The 18,298-nt window shown below is 36.0% G+C and overlaps 1 protein-coding gene across 1 annotated transcript; it reads left to right on the forward strand.

Moving 5' to 3' along the window:
• The first annotated feature begins 19 nt into the window (after positions 1-19).
• On the forward strand, positions 20-8,194 carry LOC144966488 (large ribosomal subunit protein bL35m-like). The gene is made up of 3 exons (XM_078903092.1): positions 20-121; positions 5,751-5,910; positions 7,548-8,194. Exons 1-3 carry the CDS (start codon positions 37-39, stop codon positions 7,891-7,893), a joined length of 591 nt encoding a protein of 196 aa, XP_078759218.1. The 5' UTR covers positions 20-36; the 3' UTR covers positions 7,894-8,194.
• Positions 8,195-18,298: the final 10,104 nt, after the last annotated feature.

Below are 18,298 nucleotides of genomic sequence, written 5' to 3' on the forward strand. Positions count from 1 at the left end.
GGATTGTTAACTTGTTGCAGTTTCCCAGTATTTTTTATGAATTATCAAAGTGATCTCCCCTGGCAAGTGCGAGAAATGTCAACAGTCAACATGGCTTCGTCCTTGGCAAAACTGATGTCAAGTGAGTTTTCCTGGTTATAAATTAAAAAGAACACTTTTAAAAGAGCAAAATGATGATTTTTAAAAGTAAAAGCGTCATCATCGGGAGGCCTTCCGAAAGCTCCTACATCCCCAGTTTTTAAAAAAATAATGTTCTATAATTACTATTGGGAGAGGGGGTACTGTCTAGATATCTATCTAGAAAAGAACATCACCACATCCCCAGTATTCTTGTTTTTTTATAATGTTCTCTGGTAGGGGGTTTGGGAGGGGGGAAACTTTTTTTTAAAGTCTCCCCCCTCCCAAACCCTCTACTAGAACATTATAAAAAAAGTCCCCATCCCAAACCCCTAGAACAAGAATACTGGGGATGTAGGAGCTTTCGGAAGGCCTCCCCTTTTCTATCTTGAGTCTTGAGCTATCGAAATCGAACTTTTTTTTGTCTCGTTCTCGTTCCATCGTCTTATCACTTCTCTGTATATCCGCTTTAATTCCTTTCCATGTTCCCCGTGGCCTTCCTCTTGATCTTCTGCCCTGAGAGTTCCAGTTCAATACTTTTATGGTGGCGTTTTTATGCACCTCCGTTGGAGGTGTACAAAAACGCACCGTTTTTATGCACGGTGGCGGTGATGGTAAATTAGTGAAAATGTTGCTGCATACGTCCATGAGGTTTAAATAGTTTTATTTAGATTGTAGTTTAGCACGCTGCTTAGTGATTACCGACGTATATATTTAGGCTATACAATGATAATAAATTAAAGAATAATAACAATAATTTAAAAAGTAAAAAGAAACATGGCACACAAATACTGATCTCAAATAAATAAATAATTTTAGAAAATTAAAATTGAAGTTTTTTAAAAACATAAAAAGTTTTTGAAAAAAAAAAAAAAGAAAGAAAAAACTAAAATGATGTCTTTCTCAATAAGAAAATAAAAGATAAAATATGTCTACAATGGGAATCGAACCCAGTACTTTCAAGGTTAGAGTCTGACAGCTTGTCCACTGCGCTATGGAGCCACCTAACTTCATCACATTTAATAAGGTCTTTCTAAACATTATTTTACCTTCAATGCAACTACTATTTTCTGGTTTTATATTTCGATTTTTAAAATTATTATTATTTTTATATAAGTTTATTAACAAAAAGATCCTGCAGATGTCACAATATAACTTTCACCATGTCCAAATACAGAAACACAATATCGCTGATGAAATTGGGTGGGATGCGCATGCGTGACGGAGGTGTATAAAAACGATCTGTTAAGATACACCTTCAACGGAGGTGCATAATAACACTACGATTTGTTATAGTTGAGTCATTCTTTCTAAGGGCGTGTCCAATCCACTTCCATCATCTTCTTCCTATTTCCTCTCTCACTGGTTTCTGCTGTGTTCTTTTCCATACTTCTTCGTTCTTAATCATTTTTTTTTCTGAGTAGCTTACATATGCAGCTAGTCTTTGCTTACGTGTGAGTTGAAGGCCTCCACAGTTTTACTACATTTGACCACACTGACATCTAGCTGACTCCAGTTCTTAATTGTATGAACTAGGAATGAGCCTTTGTACTGGTTTGTTGTTGCTGGTATAATCTTGAAGTTGCAACCGTTAGTTTTCCTTGTGCAACTTGTGTTTACAGTAAATTGTTCAAATTCCTTTGCTACCAGGCCCTTGACAGTCTTGAATAACAGGATATACTCGCTTCTCTTCTTTTTTTTTTGGATAGCTCGCTTCACCCCAGTTGGTTCAGCATCTTTGTAACACTGCTACTTTGCCGGTAGTCTTTCATCACAAATTGAGCTGCTCTTCTGTGCGCCATGTCTAGTTGGTGCTCATCCTTTGCATATTCTTGCACTGAACATACCAGACTCTTGCATGCTGCTGGTTTGAAATCCATCTAGCATTTCCTGAGATTCCGCCTCAAGAATCCCAATATTCGCCTGGCTTTTGATGTTATAATGTTGATATGCTTTGCTGGCTTCAGATTGCTGTTAAGCTGGTAACCTAGATATGGGTTACTGTCAACTTCCTGTAGGACATGATTGACTAAACTATACACGTGAGAGTGTGGTGTCTTGGATTTGCTGATACGAAGGACATAGCACTTCTTAGCGTAAAACTGCATGCTTCATTTCACAGTCCACTCCTCCAATACAAGTAGGTCTTGCTGTAGGCTGAGCTGGTCCTGAGCAACAGTTAATAGATGCATACAACAGATAGTCATCTGCAAATACATGTAACTGGCCATTTACTGTGTTTGGAGGTTGTTGATATAGCAGGGAAATGGGATTGGTACCAACACTGTTCCCTGCAGCACTCCAGAGTCGATTGTGGAATTCCTGATGCTTCTCCATCAGCCACGACTCTCTGGTAACTTTTCATCAGGAAGCTGGTGATCTGCGTGTTGACCTCACCTCTGACTCCTAGATGGCAAAGCTTTGACATTAAACGTTTTTGTGGGACTGTGTCGAAAGCTTTGACAAAGTCTAATATCACCATATCTACTTGTTGTTTCTAGTCAAGGTGGTGCAGTAGATCCTGAATGGTGATTATAAGCTGGGTCTCCATAGAATGTGATTTTCGAAATCCATGCTGGAGAGGTGAAAGGATTCGATGTTGCTCAAGGTGTCCCTTAGATGCTTTCAAATTATATTTTCCAACAGCTTGCAACATACAGTGGAACCTCCCGATTACAACACCTCCGAATAGCGACAACCTCCTCATAACGACATTGACCGGTGGTCCCGTTTTTTTTTCTATTTACGATCAGTAAAAAAAACCTCCAAAAAACGACGCACTGTTTGATAAAACCTCCGAATAACGACATCATTTTGGCGATTTTCGGCAGTTTTCGTAGATATCTGATACTAAAAATACCGAGCATGAGTACTCAAAGTTTATTAAAACGATTCCTGCTTGAACCAATGAGAACGCAGCTTTTGAAACCAATGAGAACGCAGCTTTTTTTGACGAATCTTGGCTGATATGCATTAATAAAAACCAAGGTATAAATGTAAGTGTAAGCAAGTAAACACAAAATCTTGGAAAATGTGATATTATGTGGTGATAGAAGTAGTAGTAGTAGTAGTAGTAGTAGTAGTAGTAGTAGTAGTAGTAGTAGTAATAATGTCGTAGTAGTCGTACTCGTAGTATTAGTGTTTTTGTGGGAGGAGGAGGAATTTTATCTAACTCGCAGCTTCCGAATTACCTGTTTTTGTTTGTTTTAAAGGGATTTACAGCGCTTGTGACACATCTATGTCATATCAGCGCCAGGAAGAAAATTGGATAGTAAAAAACAGTCTAGATTTACAATTGAAATGACATAAGAAAAAGTAAGACAAAGGGGAATGGTTTAAATAGGGAACAGATGTAGATTCCAGGAGCACACTATCAGTGTACTCAGTTCAAATCACCTAAAAGTCTCATCCAGACACACGCACAAGAACCCTCTAAGAGAAATACACTACAATGTTTTGTTTGTTTTGTCAATGTTAATAAAAACTGGTCCCGCGGGCCTTACCACGCCCACTTTGTCCGCCATCTTGGAAGCCTCTAAATAACGACACCTCCGGATAACGACATAAAAACTCGGTCCCGTGGCATGTCGTTATCGGGAGGTTCCACTGTATACGTGTTAGTGTTTGATGCTGTGTGACGATCTCCTTTTTTGCATATGGGGGAAATACTAGCATTCCGCCAGTCTGATGGTAACTCTCCTGTCTCCAGGGATTGCCTGAAGATTGCCATTAGGATTGGCCCATTTCATCAGCTAGGTGATTGAGGATGTGTTTGGGTATGCCATCTGGTCCATTTGCTTTATTCTTATTAAGATGTCACAGCAGTTTGATGACTCCTGTTGTGATGATGAGTGGTCTGAAGGTAGGGACTTGTGGGCCATCTAGTTCCGATTTCGTGAAGACTGAGCAGAACTGCTTGTTCAAGAGTTCAGCCTTGGTCTTGCTCGCGAATGTAGGACACCTCCATCTTTGATTGGAGCTACCCCTTTGCTATCCTGCCATCTTGCTTTCACATATTTCCAGAATGGGTGATTGTTGTTCCCTTTAAGGCCTTTTCTCAGTATCTCGTCGATGTAATCCCAGTGTGCCTTGCATAGATTCTTCTGCAGCTTTCTCTTCATTTGGCGTTATTTCTCCCAGTTTTGTTGCCTTCCCATACATTTGTCTTTAGTTTCAGCCTATGATTAGAAAAGATATGCACTAGTAGTGATATATTACATATGTAACATAACTATGGTATATTACATGTTAGTTTTTGCATTTGTTTGAATTTGACTGATTGACAGATGCATTTTTCCAAAGTGCCATTATCTGTCATCTGCATTTTTTGCCAAATTGGGACCTAAAATTTGCCAAAATTTGCCAAAAAACCCCCCGAAATTTGCCAAGAAATTTGCCAAAAAGACCAAAATTTGCCCAAAAATTTGCGGAGGAAAACTAAGCGTTTCAGTAAAAATTAACTGCAATACAGAAAAAAATTATATAAAAGACAATATATTACATTTAAGGACTTGAGACATGAAATGACTGTGATTAGCGTTGTTACAAAGATTTTAAAGGATCATTATCCGTAGAGAGTAGCTTCCCTTGGTTTAGTCCCAGGCAAAGCTGCAACATTTCTCAGGTTTCACACTTTTTTTTTTTTCGTTATTTTGTTTTCGATACTTTTTTTTCCCCAAAATTTGCCACGCGATTTGCCAATTTTCCCAAAATTTGCCACGATTTGCCAATTTTGGGAAATTTGCCAAAATTTGCGGATCGCCCTGATATTTGCGGCCGCAAATTGCCATTTGCGGTCGCAAAAAATGCAGATGACAGCATTATCATCGCTGAACGTAAATGGTTTCAAATCTATCCCTTTGCCATTTACAATGTATTCACTCACCATTTGCAAGGCACTCACTATTCTTGCTCCCACATTTCAGCTTAAATTGGGTTTTACCACAAATGACTAAAATATGCTTTGTGTTTGTGTGTTTGTGTTAATATGCTCAGTTTCCTTTCTTATTTTAAAATTTGTTCAAAATTTTATAATTCTGATATGTTTGAATACTAAATTTATTACAAAAATGTTTGATTTGAAGAGAGAATATCTGGTTTTTAATATTAGTATTTAACACAAAAACAAGGAAATCAGTATCAATCTTAGGTGCAGCCAAGATTTTATCTAACCCCTTTGTGTCCATCCAGCTGTAGCTGAGTGTGTTAAATCTTGACAAAAAGTATATTGCAGAAGACTAGTGTTTGTCCAAGTGGTAGTAAGCAATTGCTTCAGTCTTTTTTTCTACAGAAATTGAGATAAACTCTGGATCTATGGGCTGTATATGGGGTCCTGATAGCTCAGTAGGTAGAGCACTCTCTTTACAAGGGACTGAGATCTTGGGTGCAGTCAAGATTTTTTTTCTGACCACGGTCCACCCAGCAGTGATTGGGTAACTGGCTCTGTCAGATCTGATGAAAAGCAATTAATTTCTATTGTTTGTTTCATGCTATAGAAACTGGGATAAACTCCAGCTCCATTGGCCTAATGGCTCTGAAGGACCACACTATGGTCTATATGGCTCTATGAAGGACCCACAATCTGAATACTCTTCAATATTAATTGTTAACATATGTTTTATTTTGATCTCCAGGATTGTGTCTCAGTCAAGAGACTGGGCTGTCAAATCTTCCACGAATAATGTCATCATTGAGTCTCAGCAACACAACAAGCCAGGATAGGAGTTATTCTGTTCTGCAGGCACAAAGACGATTGCTGCTGTCAGGGTCTCAAAAAAACACCAAGCAGACTGGGTAATTTATGTACCGTAATGAGTTTTCCAATTTGTTTTGTGGATAACAAAATAAGTACACAGTTGTAGGGTTTTGATTCCAATGTGTATCTTCATACTAAAAAAATAACTAATTCAGAAAAGTGAGTGGAGCAGGCACTTATGTTGGTAACAACAAGATATGAAGTGAGTAGAAAAGTGCCAGAAGACAATAGAGAATAAAAAATATTTTTTTTTCGTGGCGGTGGTGGGGTTTGAAAAAAAAAAATAAATAAATAAAAATAAAATAAAATAAAAATGTTTTTCTCTATTGTCTTCTGGCACTTTTCTACTCACTTCATATCTTGTTGTTACTAAAAAAATAACTGTTTAATATTATCTATTGACCAAGGAAGCAGAGGTCAAAGGTAATGTAAATGGTTCTGCTCGAAGCTCGAAGAAATAAATAACAATGTGAAATTGAATGTAAGCTTCAATATGATATACAAAAACAGATAATATGGATGTTTCGGGTTTCCCCTTTATCAACAAAACAGGATGAATGAAACACTACAAACGAATGAGATAATGAATGTGGTAGTGGCGTTGTTAAGATGAATAAACAAAAAAACATTGATGGGGCAGAAAATGGTATGCTCCTTTGTAAGGAAGCACAAATTAAAATAGAACAATAGATATTTATAAAAGGTGTGCATTTGCTGTGTCTTCAATCCCTCTCTCTCTCTCTCTCTCTCTCTCTCTCTCTCTCTCTCTCTCTCTCTGTCTTTGTCTCTGTCTCTGTCTCTGTCTCTCTCTCTCTCTCTCTCTCTCTCTCTCTCTCCTCTCCTCTCTCTCTCTCTCTCTATATATATATATATATATATATATATATATATATATATATATATAATATATATATATATATATATATGTTTTCTGATTTGGTTGCTTTTTGTCCTTGTCCTGGAATGAGATTACTTTTGTCCTGGCCAGAGTCCTTTGCTGGGAGGGAAACAGTCAAATGTATAGTTATAGTTTTGGTTGATAATATTTTTTTTCCCTTGTAAATCATCTCTCTGTTATATTTGTTGGTTTTAATATACCTAATGATTTGTAAACACTTGAGTGTATTCCTCTTAGTGGGATCTAGTGTTTGTGTCTAGATGAGACTTTTAGGTGATCTCAAACTAACTACACTGATAGTAAGCTCTTGGAATCTACATCCGTTCCCTGTTTGAACCATTCCCTTTATCTTATTTTTTCTCATGAACTCTCAATTGTAAATAAATATTTTTTTACTATTCCATATTCTTTCTTTTTACTGGCCCCCAAATGGCCTAAACATGTCGCAACCATTGTAAAACCTTTAAAAACAGAATACAATTTCATCATACTTTTTTAAAGCTTGAGTTGTAGTCCTTACATCAAGAGTTTTAATTATGTTTCTGTATTGTTTCATGTTATCTATCTTTCATTTGATGTTTATCTGAATTTGTCGCATGTTTTTCTCCTTACTAAATGTAAAAAGACATGATCCTCAAAATTAAACTAAAGTTTGTCAAATATGAATTGAACCATATCCAATATTCCCATTGATAATTTGAGCTGTTTTGTGGCTAATCGTTACCTTTATTATGAATTATGACTTTTACTACTGTTGTACATTTTGTCCATTTCCAGGATTGTCCCAAATCAGACAGGACTAAGTGTTGCTGTTAGATCTGTGACCTACGAAATCAAGCAATGGCGGGAACACAGAGTCATCAACAGATTCTACCGTCTGCACTGGGGAGGATGGATAAGGACAAGAGGAGGCAGATTCCGTAAATTGTATCGTAAATCACCTAAACTTCGCTGGTCACTTAAGCAACATATTTTTTGTAATAGGTCGCAAAGCAAGCGTCTGGATAACTTGATTTTACCTCATTGGAAGGAGCCTAAATATTTTGTGGACTCGCCTTATGAACCTTACCATCAGAGAACCAATTTTTCAGATTTTCCAAATCATAGAAAGTTTTATCCTTAATAATTAGCACTTTACAACTTTGTTATTCATACTTTCATTATCAAAATCATTTTTTTCTCAAATCAGTCAAGCTGATGGACTTGGATGTGGTAAATAGTGTATTCTGAACAAAATTTCGAAATGTGAGAATCAGCACTGTCAGGATTTTGAGATTGTTTTCAGTAGGACACATTTTGAAAGCCATCATGTTTCAATGTTAATCAAGTTTCATTGAGGTAACGTTCTGCTCAAGGACATGTCATATACAATGATTTTTATGTTATTCACTGTAATAAAATAAATTTATTAAATAATTGTCGAATTGATATGTTTATCTCTTATGTTTTCATTCCCTACACGAAGCCAATGTTATAAACGTTGTTTATAAGAATACAGATTAAGGCGGTTAGGAATGGCAGCTTATCTCACTTGCTGTCATTCTTTGCATAACCTTGTTTTAAGGGTTTTACGGCGCTTGCAACACATTAAGGTCATATCAGCGCCAGTAAAAAGGAAGAAAATGGGATAGTAAAAAGTTCTAGAATTACAATTAAAGCACAAAAGAAAAGGTGAGACAAAGGGGAATTGGTTCAAATAGGGAACAGATGTAGATTCCAAGAGCACACCACCAAAGTACTTAGTTTGAGATCACCTAAAAGTCTCATCCAGACACAAGCACAGGTCCCAACTAAGAGGAATACACTCATGCTGTGTCTTCTAGCCCCTCAACCCGTTTTCCAATTGTTTCCTGTCGTTGTCTTGGAATGAGATTACTTGGTTTTGTCCTGGCCTTGGCTGGGAGGGAAACAGTCGAATGTATAGTTATAGTTTTGGAAGATGATATTTTTTTCCTTGTAAATCATCTCTCTGTTATGCATTGTATTATGTTTAGTTTACATTATTATATTATATGATTTGTAAACATTTGAGTGTATTGCATAACCTTAATGTTAACAAGAACAAGAATTGTCATGACAAGAACCACTCTCCATTTTAAAAACTGCTACTATGGGAGGGCATCTCTGCTTTCTGATCCACCCTCACTTTTTATCTATTGTCCCCTCTTCTCAAATGAGTCAAAAGCTGCTTTTGAAACAAATGTTGACAATCTCTTTGAAGGCACAAATATTACTTATGGATCTACTTATTCTGTTCTCTGTTTTTAAAATCCCTTTTGCCTTAGTTACTAACTTTATGGGCTGAGGGGGGTAAGGCTTTAGATGGTATGAATAAAGTCTAGATCTGAAAAAAGGTTTTGAATATTTACATCATCATACATATCATCATCCATCTTCGCTTGTACTCTTGAGCATGTTGCCGGTCAGCTGTCTCCACGTATCATGATCCTCTGCTGTGTGCATGAAGTTTGCGTTGCTTTTAAAATCGCTTTTGGCCATTCTTAGGTTATTTCAATATGTTATTCTCTGTCTTCCTCTATATCTTTCCTTAGATCATCCCAGATTTTACCAACTTTTGTGTTCCGTCTTTTCTCCACACAGGTCCCAGAAACCGTAACTGCTGCTTTCTGATGGAACCTATCAATATTCTTCCTTTTCTCACCTTTGCCAACATATCCTCGTTTATATACTTGTCTGTTCATGATAACCTCAACATTCTTCTATACATCCACATCTCAAATGCCTCAAACATTCTTTGTTAAGCGTCCGTGTTTCACAACCATTTAAAAGGGTACTTATAACATGTGTTTTCACTACTTTCATTCTGGTCTTCAACTTAAGGCTGTTGTTTGACACAACTGAACACATTTATTTATGAAACACATTTTTTGCTACTGCTATTCTTTGTTTTATATCCTTTATGTCATGTTCGTCATGGGTCATGATAGTACCTAAATATTTCTTTACTTGTTTGATGGACTCTTTTTTACTTGGCAAGTGAAAGGTCGTGTTGTTGTCATTCTTTGTGACCACCATGCATTTGGTTTTTCTAACATTTAGTTTCAGGCCCACCTCTTCACTTTTGCTCACCAGTATATCTAAAATTTTCTACACGTTTTTGGAGAGTACGATCAGAATACCATCGTCTGCGTATCTTATGTTATTCATTTTCTGCCTCCCACGACGGCACCTTTACTAGCTTCAATTTCTTTGAATATTATTTCACTATATATGTTAAAAAGGTCCAGTGATAAGATGCAACCTTGTCTCACTCCCTGTTCGATGTTAAAGAAGTTCGATATTTCGTCATCAAGTTTGACACACGCTGTTTGATTCCAGTATAAGTTTTTCACAGTTCGAAGGTCTTTACTGTCTACACTGATCTTTTCTAAGATTTTGAAGAGCGTTTCCTGTTGTACTGAATTAAAAGCTCTAGAATAATCAATGACGCATAGATACTGTAAAGTGATTTTTGTTATTCGATTGACGGTTGTATTGTTGTTTTCAATGTAAAAATTTTATTTACTGTACCCTTTTCTTTTACAAAATCAAACTGCTGGTCACTTATCTCTGGTCTCTGGTTCTTTTCGTAAGGTGGCCTGGCTCATTATACTTATTGTTCTGTGTTGGTCACAATCAATAGTTTCTTGTTTTTTGGGAATGGTAATGAATACTGACTGTCTTAAAACATTAGGCAGGATGAGACTTTTAGGTGATCTCAAACTAAGTATTGATAGTGTGCTCTTGGAATCTACATTTGTTTCCTATTTGAACCAATTCCCCTTTTTTTTTACCTTTTCTTTGGTGCTTTAATTGTAATTCTGGAACTTTTAACTATCCCATTTTCTTACTTTTTACTGGCACAGATATGACCTTAATGTTTTGAAAGCGCCGTAAAGCCCTTAAAAACAAACAAACAATCAGAAAGTCCGAGATCGTATCTTGGCCTACCGCTTTCCCCTACATCTACTTCTAGGGCTGACCTATAAATAAGTTTAAGCTGTAATTTTAAAAGTTTAACCAGTTAACTGTTGTACTTTGAAAAGACAAAAATTCAAAAATTTGTCCCGAAAACTTGTCCCTTCAAATATAAATTTAAATGATTCTCACATTTTGGCAAAAACTCAACCAGTCGAGGTTGGATGGGAGCATCACCCTTGAATCATATACCTATGATGTTCGCATGGGTGTACGATCCGATAGTGATGTCGTTGGATGGGAGCATCACCCTTGAATCATATACCTATGATGTTCGCATGGGTGTACGATCCGATAGTGATGTCGTTGTATGGGAGCATCACCCTTGAATCATATACCTATGATGTTCGCATGGGTGTACGATCCGATAGTGATGTCGTTGGATGGGAGCATCACCCTTGAATCATATACCTATGATGTTCGCATGGGTGTACGATCCGATAGCGATGTCGTTGGATGGGAGCATCACCCTTGAATCATATACCTATGATGTTCGCATGGGTGTACGATCCGATAGTGATGTCGTTGGATGGGAGCATCACCCTTGAATCATATACCTATGATGTTCGCATGGGTGTACGATCCGATAGTGATGTCGTTGGATGGGAGCATCACCCTTGAATCATATACCTATGATGTTCGCATGGGTGTACGATCCGATAGTGATGTCGTTTCTTCTTCTCTTTACTAGCCTATCCTGCTTCTTTTGGTTTGTGATTGTATTTTTGACAGGGGATATTTTTTTTCCTGTAAATCCTCTGCCTGTTTGTTCTTGGTTATTTATAATTTAGCTTATATCTTTAGGTTATGATTTTGATTGACATTTGTACTATTTTTGTTAGATTGCTTGTTTTTTTGTTTCAGCGGTCTCTCATATAACCTCAATTGTGTTGGAAGAGACCTAAAGCAACAAACAAACAAACAGTCGAGGTTCCAGATTTGAGAATTTTTTGCCAAGATGAACGCCATTTAAATCGTGGCCAAGTGGAAGTCATTGTACTGTGATCCAGAAGGTCCTGGGTTCGAGCCCTACTTCAGGCACTTTTGTTTTTTTTTTCCTTGGGCCAGATTATTAACCCCCAATTTGCTCACTTGGACAACATGGGTGATTCCTTTTGACATCAGACATCCTGTTTAATGCGGTGGTGGAAGGGGCGTATTTTTTTAATTTTTAATTTTTAAATATTGGAAGGACGAGTTTTCAGGCCAACATTGTTAGTACATGTCTTTCCAGAGTACGGCAGTTAACTTGTGAAATACATCCTAATTAATCGGAGACAGTCAAATAAGTGGAGAAGGTAATTATATTTTTCCATGTGGCGTATCTGTTCATAAAATTAAATCTTAAAATGGAACAATTCTTCAATACACACCCATCGTCAGTTGAAATGAAAATGAAAATATAAATATTAATCTTTATTGACGTTTATTTTTATTTGATAAGGGACTGGAACTACATTCCAAACCAGATTCAGTTTTATGAGGCAGTCCCAGAAAAGTAAAGGCAAAAAAAACCCAAAACAAACCCGACAGCAACCGGACCATTTTTGATTTTGATCCAGATTCAAACAAGGGATGTAATACACTGTATTTCATTTATGTCCCTATGTAATAGTAGTCATTTTATTTGTTTTTTCCCTTGCTATTGTCACTCCGCTGAACACTATCACTATCATTAAAGAATTAGAGAAGGTAAAACTTATAACACAAGGATGTGTTTGTAGAGTCTACTAACGACCTGCTGTTGTTGTTATTATCATTATTATTATTATTATTATATATTATTATTATATATTATTATTATTATTATTATTATTATTATTATTATATTATATTATTATTATATTATTTATTATTATTATATGATTATTATTATTTTATTATTATTATTATTATTATTATTATTATTATTATTATTATTATTATTATAATGATTATTATTATTATTATTTTGACGGGCAAAAGCAACAATAAACGTTTTGTGACGTCAAAATACATATATATATATATATATATATATATATATATATATATATATATATATATATATATATATATATATATATATATATATATAGTGTAAAATATATTACTGTATTACATTAGATAACGCACAGTTGTAAATACTAATTGCAATATAGACTAGACTTATTATAGAATAACGTGAAGATTTGTCTTATTTCTTGTAATTACTAATTACTAGATATACTTAACCTTCAATTGTCTCGTAAGGACGTACGTATTGGTATCATGCAATTTTACTAAGGATCTACTCCGTACTACTAAAGACGTTTGCATGTCTCGCTAATTAAACGATAACAGTAATGATACTCACTTTATAGTGTTAGAACTGAATGCGTACACATTATGAGAACTGCCTCCTATAACGAAAAATTCGCAGTTTTACGAATTTTAGGCTAGAATTGCAGAGTTGTATGACGCCATTACATTCAATAAAAACTTGTTGAAAATGAAGTTTTAGTGCCAGAGCGCATACTTTGAGGAATTTGAAACGTTATCTCACCTGGTCAGGACAAATTGGTATGTTATATAGTTATGGTCCTTCCAATTTTTCCAGCCCTGAAAACTACGAAATTTTAATATATCAAGTAGGCAGGTCTGCATTAGTAATCGAGTTAATCTGCATCGAGTGACAATGATCCTGTCCAATTTCTGTGACAGGTTCTCATTTTCATTCCTTTTAATTATCATCCTATATAAAGTTTTAATTATCTAAAATGAATATAACAGATTTTATAAAAATACAACATTTCAGATTGGACGCTTCAGACTCACAACCCTTCCTCAGTCAACAACAAAAAGTAATTCTCTATACCACAGTCTTGATATCTGTTCTGTCCACGGAAATCATTTTGTCCTATTTATCATATGTGGCTTTCATAATGTCCTTTTTTGGGGAAATAGAACCGTTTGGTTTCGCCTGAGCCCCCAACACATTTATTATTATTATTATTATTATTATTATTATTATTATTATTATTATTATTATTATTATTATTATTATATTATCATTATCATTATATTATTATTATTATTATTATTATTATTATTATTATTATTATTATTATTATTATTATTATTATTATTACTTTCAAAATGGAAACGGTCCGAGAGATTTATCGTTTTGTGAGAGATGATATTTTTCCCTCCATGTAAATCATTTCTCTATTATTTATTATTTATTTGTTTTTTGTTTGTTGTTGTTGTTGTTGTTATATTTGCTATTATATCGACTCGAACCGTGTAAGTGTGAGAAATGTGATGTCGAGAAAAAAAAAGAAGAAAAAAAACCATAACGTTACGGCTTCAGCAATAACATATTTGTCATTTGTTTTTAGATCACATGACTGTTCCCGCCAAATAACGGGTAGGGGAGGGATTGGGCTTTATAAACCAAAAAAAAAAAAATGTTGCCGACCACTGTCACGACCATTGGCTGAGAGGGGAAATAATCAAATTTATAGTGTTAGTTTTAGGAGGTGATATTTCTTTCATTGTAAATCATCTCTCTAGTTTGTATTGATAGTTGTGTTGTATTTGTTTTGTTTTTTTTGTTTGTTTGTTTTTTAATATACCGTGTAAACATTAGAGTTATTAGTATTACTCTTAGTGGGATCTTGTGCTGGTATTTGGATGCGACTTTTAGGTGATCTCAAACTAAGCGCATTGATCGTATTCTCTTGGAATCTACCTCTGTTCCCTATTTGAACCACTCCCCTTTATCTTGTGTGGTTTTATTTTTATTCTAGAAAATTTTGACTATCCCATTTTCTACCGTTTTACTCAAGCTAATATGACCAAAATGTGTCGCAAGCGTCGTAAAACCCTAAAAACAAACAAACGAACAAGAAGACTAACTACAAGGATATTTTACTATTGGATCTACTTCGGACCTTTGTTGAACTAGTCATCCTTGTCCTAATATTTTCTTTGAGGGATTAACTTGATCCATTTTTTCTGGCTATTCTATTTTCTTCCTTTTGGATGGCGCGGATATAACTATATAATTATAATACAAGTGGCATATGCGCTGTAAAATCCCTAAGGTTAATAATTAAAGTAAGCAACTGAGTGACGTACAAAGTCTGGGTGTAGTTTGAAAAGTGTGAAAATGATACATGATCAATTTAGATTTGTGGTGAATTACGAAAATCACTTGCACTGAAGGAGCCACTTAACCAAAACACTCTTAAATGGTCACATTATGTCAATGGCCCTTTTCAAGTGATGCAGATTGATTAGTCATATTATTTGATGTCACAACATCAAGACGATTTTCCTATATGCGACGAATAAGACATAAATGTGACTCACCGTCTCAATTCGATTAAATGTCGAGGTCAATTAGATACTCAAAGTTTCAAAGTTTATTCAATCTTAGGCTTTCGCCAATAAATCAACAATTTGATGACAACATACATGAAAGTGGAAAAAAAATGCTCAAGGGATTACAGTTAAAGTGGAATCCTTATAAAGTAACTTCCTCTAAGGTAAATAAGAAGCTTCCGGGCGGGTTCGCGGCCGTACACGATTGCGACAATGAGTTTGCGACCAGCCTAGATCATCATAAATAGTTGTGTGACATCATTAGAAGCTGCTGCCACAAACAGAACAAGCCCTGTTTCCCAATCATTGGAGGCTGTACAGAGGAGTAGAAAAAATAAATCTCGAATGAACAAGGGATTGATTCTGATATCGGTCCCATTGGTTATGAGGTGTAAACTCCGTTAACTGAGCCCTTGAGACTATTCCCTTATTTTATTTATTTGTAGATATAATTTTACATTTCATGTTGTCATCACTCACACTGTCAGGTATAATCGTAAGGCGTAGATGTCTTTCAATGTAAAGTACTAGACGACTAATAAATAAACAAAACAACATTGTGAACTGGAGATGAAATGGTATTACTCATCGTAAAAGGTCAAGTTACGACGTAAATGGCAAGAGCCAAGAGTGTTGGTTGAGTAAGACGCACGCCGGTAACAACAATCAACTCTGACAAAGCAATACCTTTTACATTTCGGTCAGAACCCCCCCCCCCCCAACAACTTCAGCATTAATATAAATAAATAAATTCCCTGTATTCATCCCTAAGGGGAAATCTTTCTTTAGGATAAAATATCCCAAGGGAAGACTGGAATAACCCAGGCGTCAGCCGCAAAGTGAGCTAAGGCTAGACAGCGCGATGGGTAGTCGAACTCGGTACCTTTCGGGCACAAAGCAATGACTGAGCCATGCTGTCCCATATCGCAATATCCACCAAACGTGCTAAAAGCGCTTTAAAAGGGATCTGAAGACAATAGAGAAAAAGACTTCGCGGCGATGGGGGTTCGAAACCTCGTCCTTACTGTTCTAAGAAGAAGCCATCAATTGTAATGCGTGGTTTACGTTGGAGATTAGATTATGTTCAATTTAAAAAATTAAGTGATAATGCTCCGACCACTCGAGCGTTTTACATAGGCAGTCAGCTTCTACACCGGTAGAATAATCGCCCTATTAGCAGTCAGCTTCTACACCGGTAGAATCGCCGAATTAATTTATTTTAATATAATAGAGGTCTGCAAATCCAATGATTTACCTGTCACATAATTAATTAATAGATAATAATAAACTGCAATAATGAATGGCTCGTATAGCTGTCTACGACTATAACCTTCAAAATAAAAATAAGTAATGAATAAGAAAACAAAAACAAGTTCCAGTCCCAATTATACTTGACAATAAATGTTAGTCTGATTTATTCTGTTTTATAAATAGCCTATATATGTGTACGTATTTCCAGATTAGTTTTATGACATCATTGAGCACTTAAACATAGCCACAGTATTGGGGGGGGGGGGGGGGGGGGGGGGGGCGGTTGCGAAAAGCTTATCTTGTGGAAACCGAGGTTCTTTGCCGGTCTGGCTATCTCTGGTCCTTAATGCTGTGTGCCGAGCTGATGCAATGATGTCATGCTGGAATTCTTCTTTATATTCCAGCATAGGAAGGGATGGAAATATGGTTTGAAATTATAAATATATACTACGTGGCGTCAGATTTCTCCGTGTTAAAATTCCTTTGCCTGTCTGCGGGAATTGTGTCGTCGTCCCCCCCCCCCCCCCCCCCCCAGACAGTGGTACACTGTGATAAAAACTAGTAGTGAAGTTCTAATCTTATGATAAGGATAATGTTTGCTTCAAGGCTAGTCTAAAGTCAGGCCTAGTAAACAAGTTCAAATGGTACAAATGTCTAAACAAGCCTAATAATATTATAGTAAAGTGGTCTACTGCGTGAGCGCTGTAAATATAAACTCATGAATATTTTAAATAAATAAGGCTAGCGCCCATTATAGCATGAAGTAAACAAATGACAGTTACACCTGCCTCGTGAACTTTACAAGACTGCACTAGTCTAGATAAAACAACGATATTGTAATGTATGATCGCTGTCCACCATTTAACAGATGTCTGCGGCCACCGTAAGATATGGGAAATACCATATTGAATTTCCATCGTGACAGCCCCCCCCCCCCCTCCCCCCACCCCCAAAAGTGGTATCAAGCATCATGTTATCTTGAACAGCTCTCCCGACTTCTTGAGATCATGTGTTCAACCCACAAACGCCGCGAAGTTTGTAAGCCAGCAGTTAGGCTTTAACTTTAATGGTCATCTTCTCAACACAAACATATATAAAATAGAGACGATTGAAACATTGAAAACGTTCCAGTATTGGCGGTGAATATTAATTCAGAAAAGTGGGCGGAGCAGGCACTTATGCTGATAATAACTAGAAATTAAGTGAGTAGAAAAGTGCCAGAAGACAATAGAGAATAAAAACTTCGCAACCTTGGAGGCCCGCATTGGGAATGAGTTTGAAACTTTAAGTGAAGGACTTCAAGAATACTCAGCTTTATTTTACCTACCCCTCCACCGACACCACCTATATTATTTCTTATCAAAATGCATTTATTTTTACACCAAGAAATGGTTCTCGACATTAACGATTTGATCCTTTGAAATACCATTGTAGTCAGGATGTCACAAAGCATCAAAATCTATTTTTAGTAAAACGGGATGCGTGCGGAAGAAAAATATTTCTTGAATGCTTATGTTTGTTTGTTGTTTTTTTTTTTATTACTATTAAACTATAAAGGATAATAGGGATGCCTCATAATATTTTTGCTACTGTGCTATAATAAAATTGGACTTGACCCCAAAACGAAAGAGGAATATAATACTTGCAAATATTTATCGCGAGGAACTCCTCTGCTGCATGTGCGTATGTGTGAGTGTATGCATATGTGTGTATTGATGATATGCGTTAAAGTAAAAATACATCAATTCTAACCACCAGATCGATCATGCCAAGTAACTTTTAGTTTTTATAGTCTCTTTGAGATAATTTAGTAAGAACTTATCACCAAAATGGCTGTTTAAACCAATAAGTAGAGCAGATTGAGGTCAACTTCACTCATTTTCTATATTCCACACGTGATCGTTCCAAGTAGGAACCACGATAAGAAATCATATCATAACGTTTCTTTCTTG

This window comes from Berghia stephanieae, chromosome 2 (genome assembly GCF_034508935.2).
Source record: "Berghia stephanieae isolate SIO BIC M18660-M18661 chromosome 2, UCSD_Bste_1.3, whole genome shotgun sequence".
In the NCBI taxonomy this organism is placed as follows: domain Eukaryota; kingdom Metazoa; phylum Mollusca; class Gastropoda; order Nudibranchia; family Aeolidiidae; genus Berghia; species Berghia stephanieae.

What these genes read in the sequence shown, in the direction of transcription:
- LOC144966488 (XM_078903092.1), top strand. Translation starts at nt 37, where the DNA reads ATGAATTATCAAAGTGATCTCCCCTGGCAAGTGCGAGAAATGTCAACA. An exon ending in CTTGGCAAAACTGATGTCAA is followed by an intron (nt 122 to 5,750) that starts GTGAGTTTTCCT and finishes TTTGATCTCCAG; the next exon opens with GATTGTGTCTCAGTCAAGAG. An exon ending in AAAAACACCAAGCAGACTGG is followed by an intron (nt 5,911 to 7,547) that starts GTAATTTATGTA and finishes GTCCATTTCCAG; the next exon opens with GATTGTCCCAAATCAGACAG.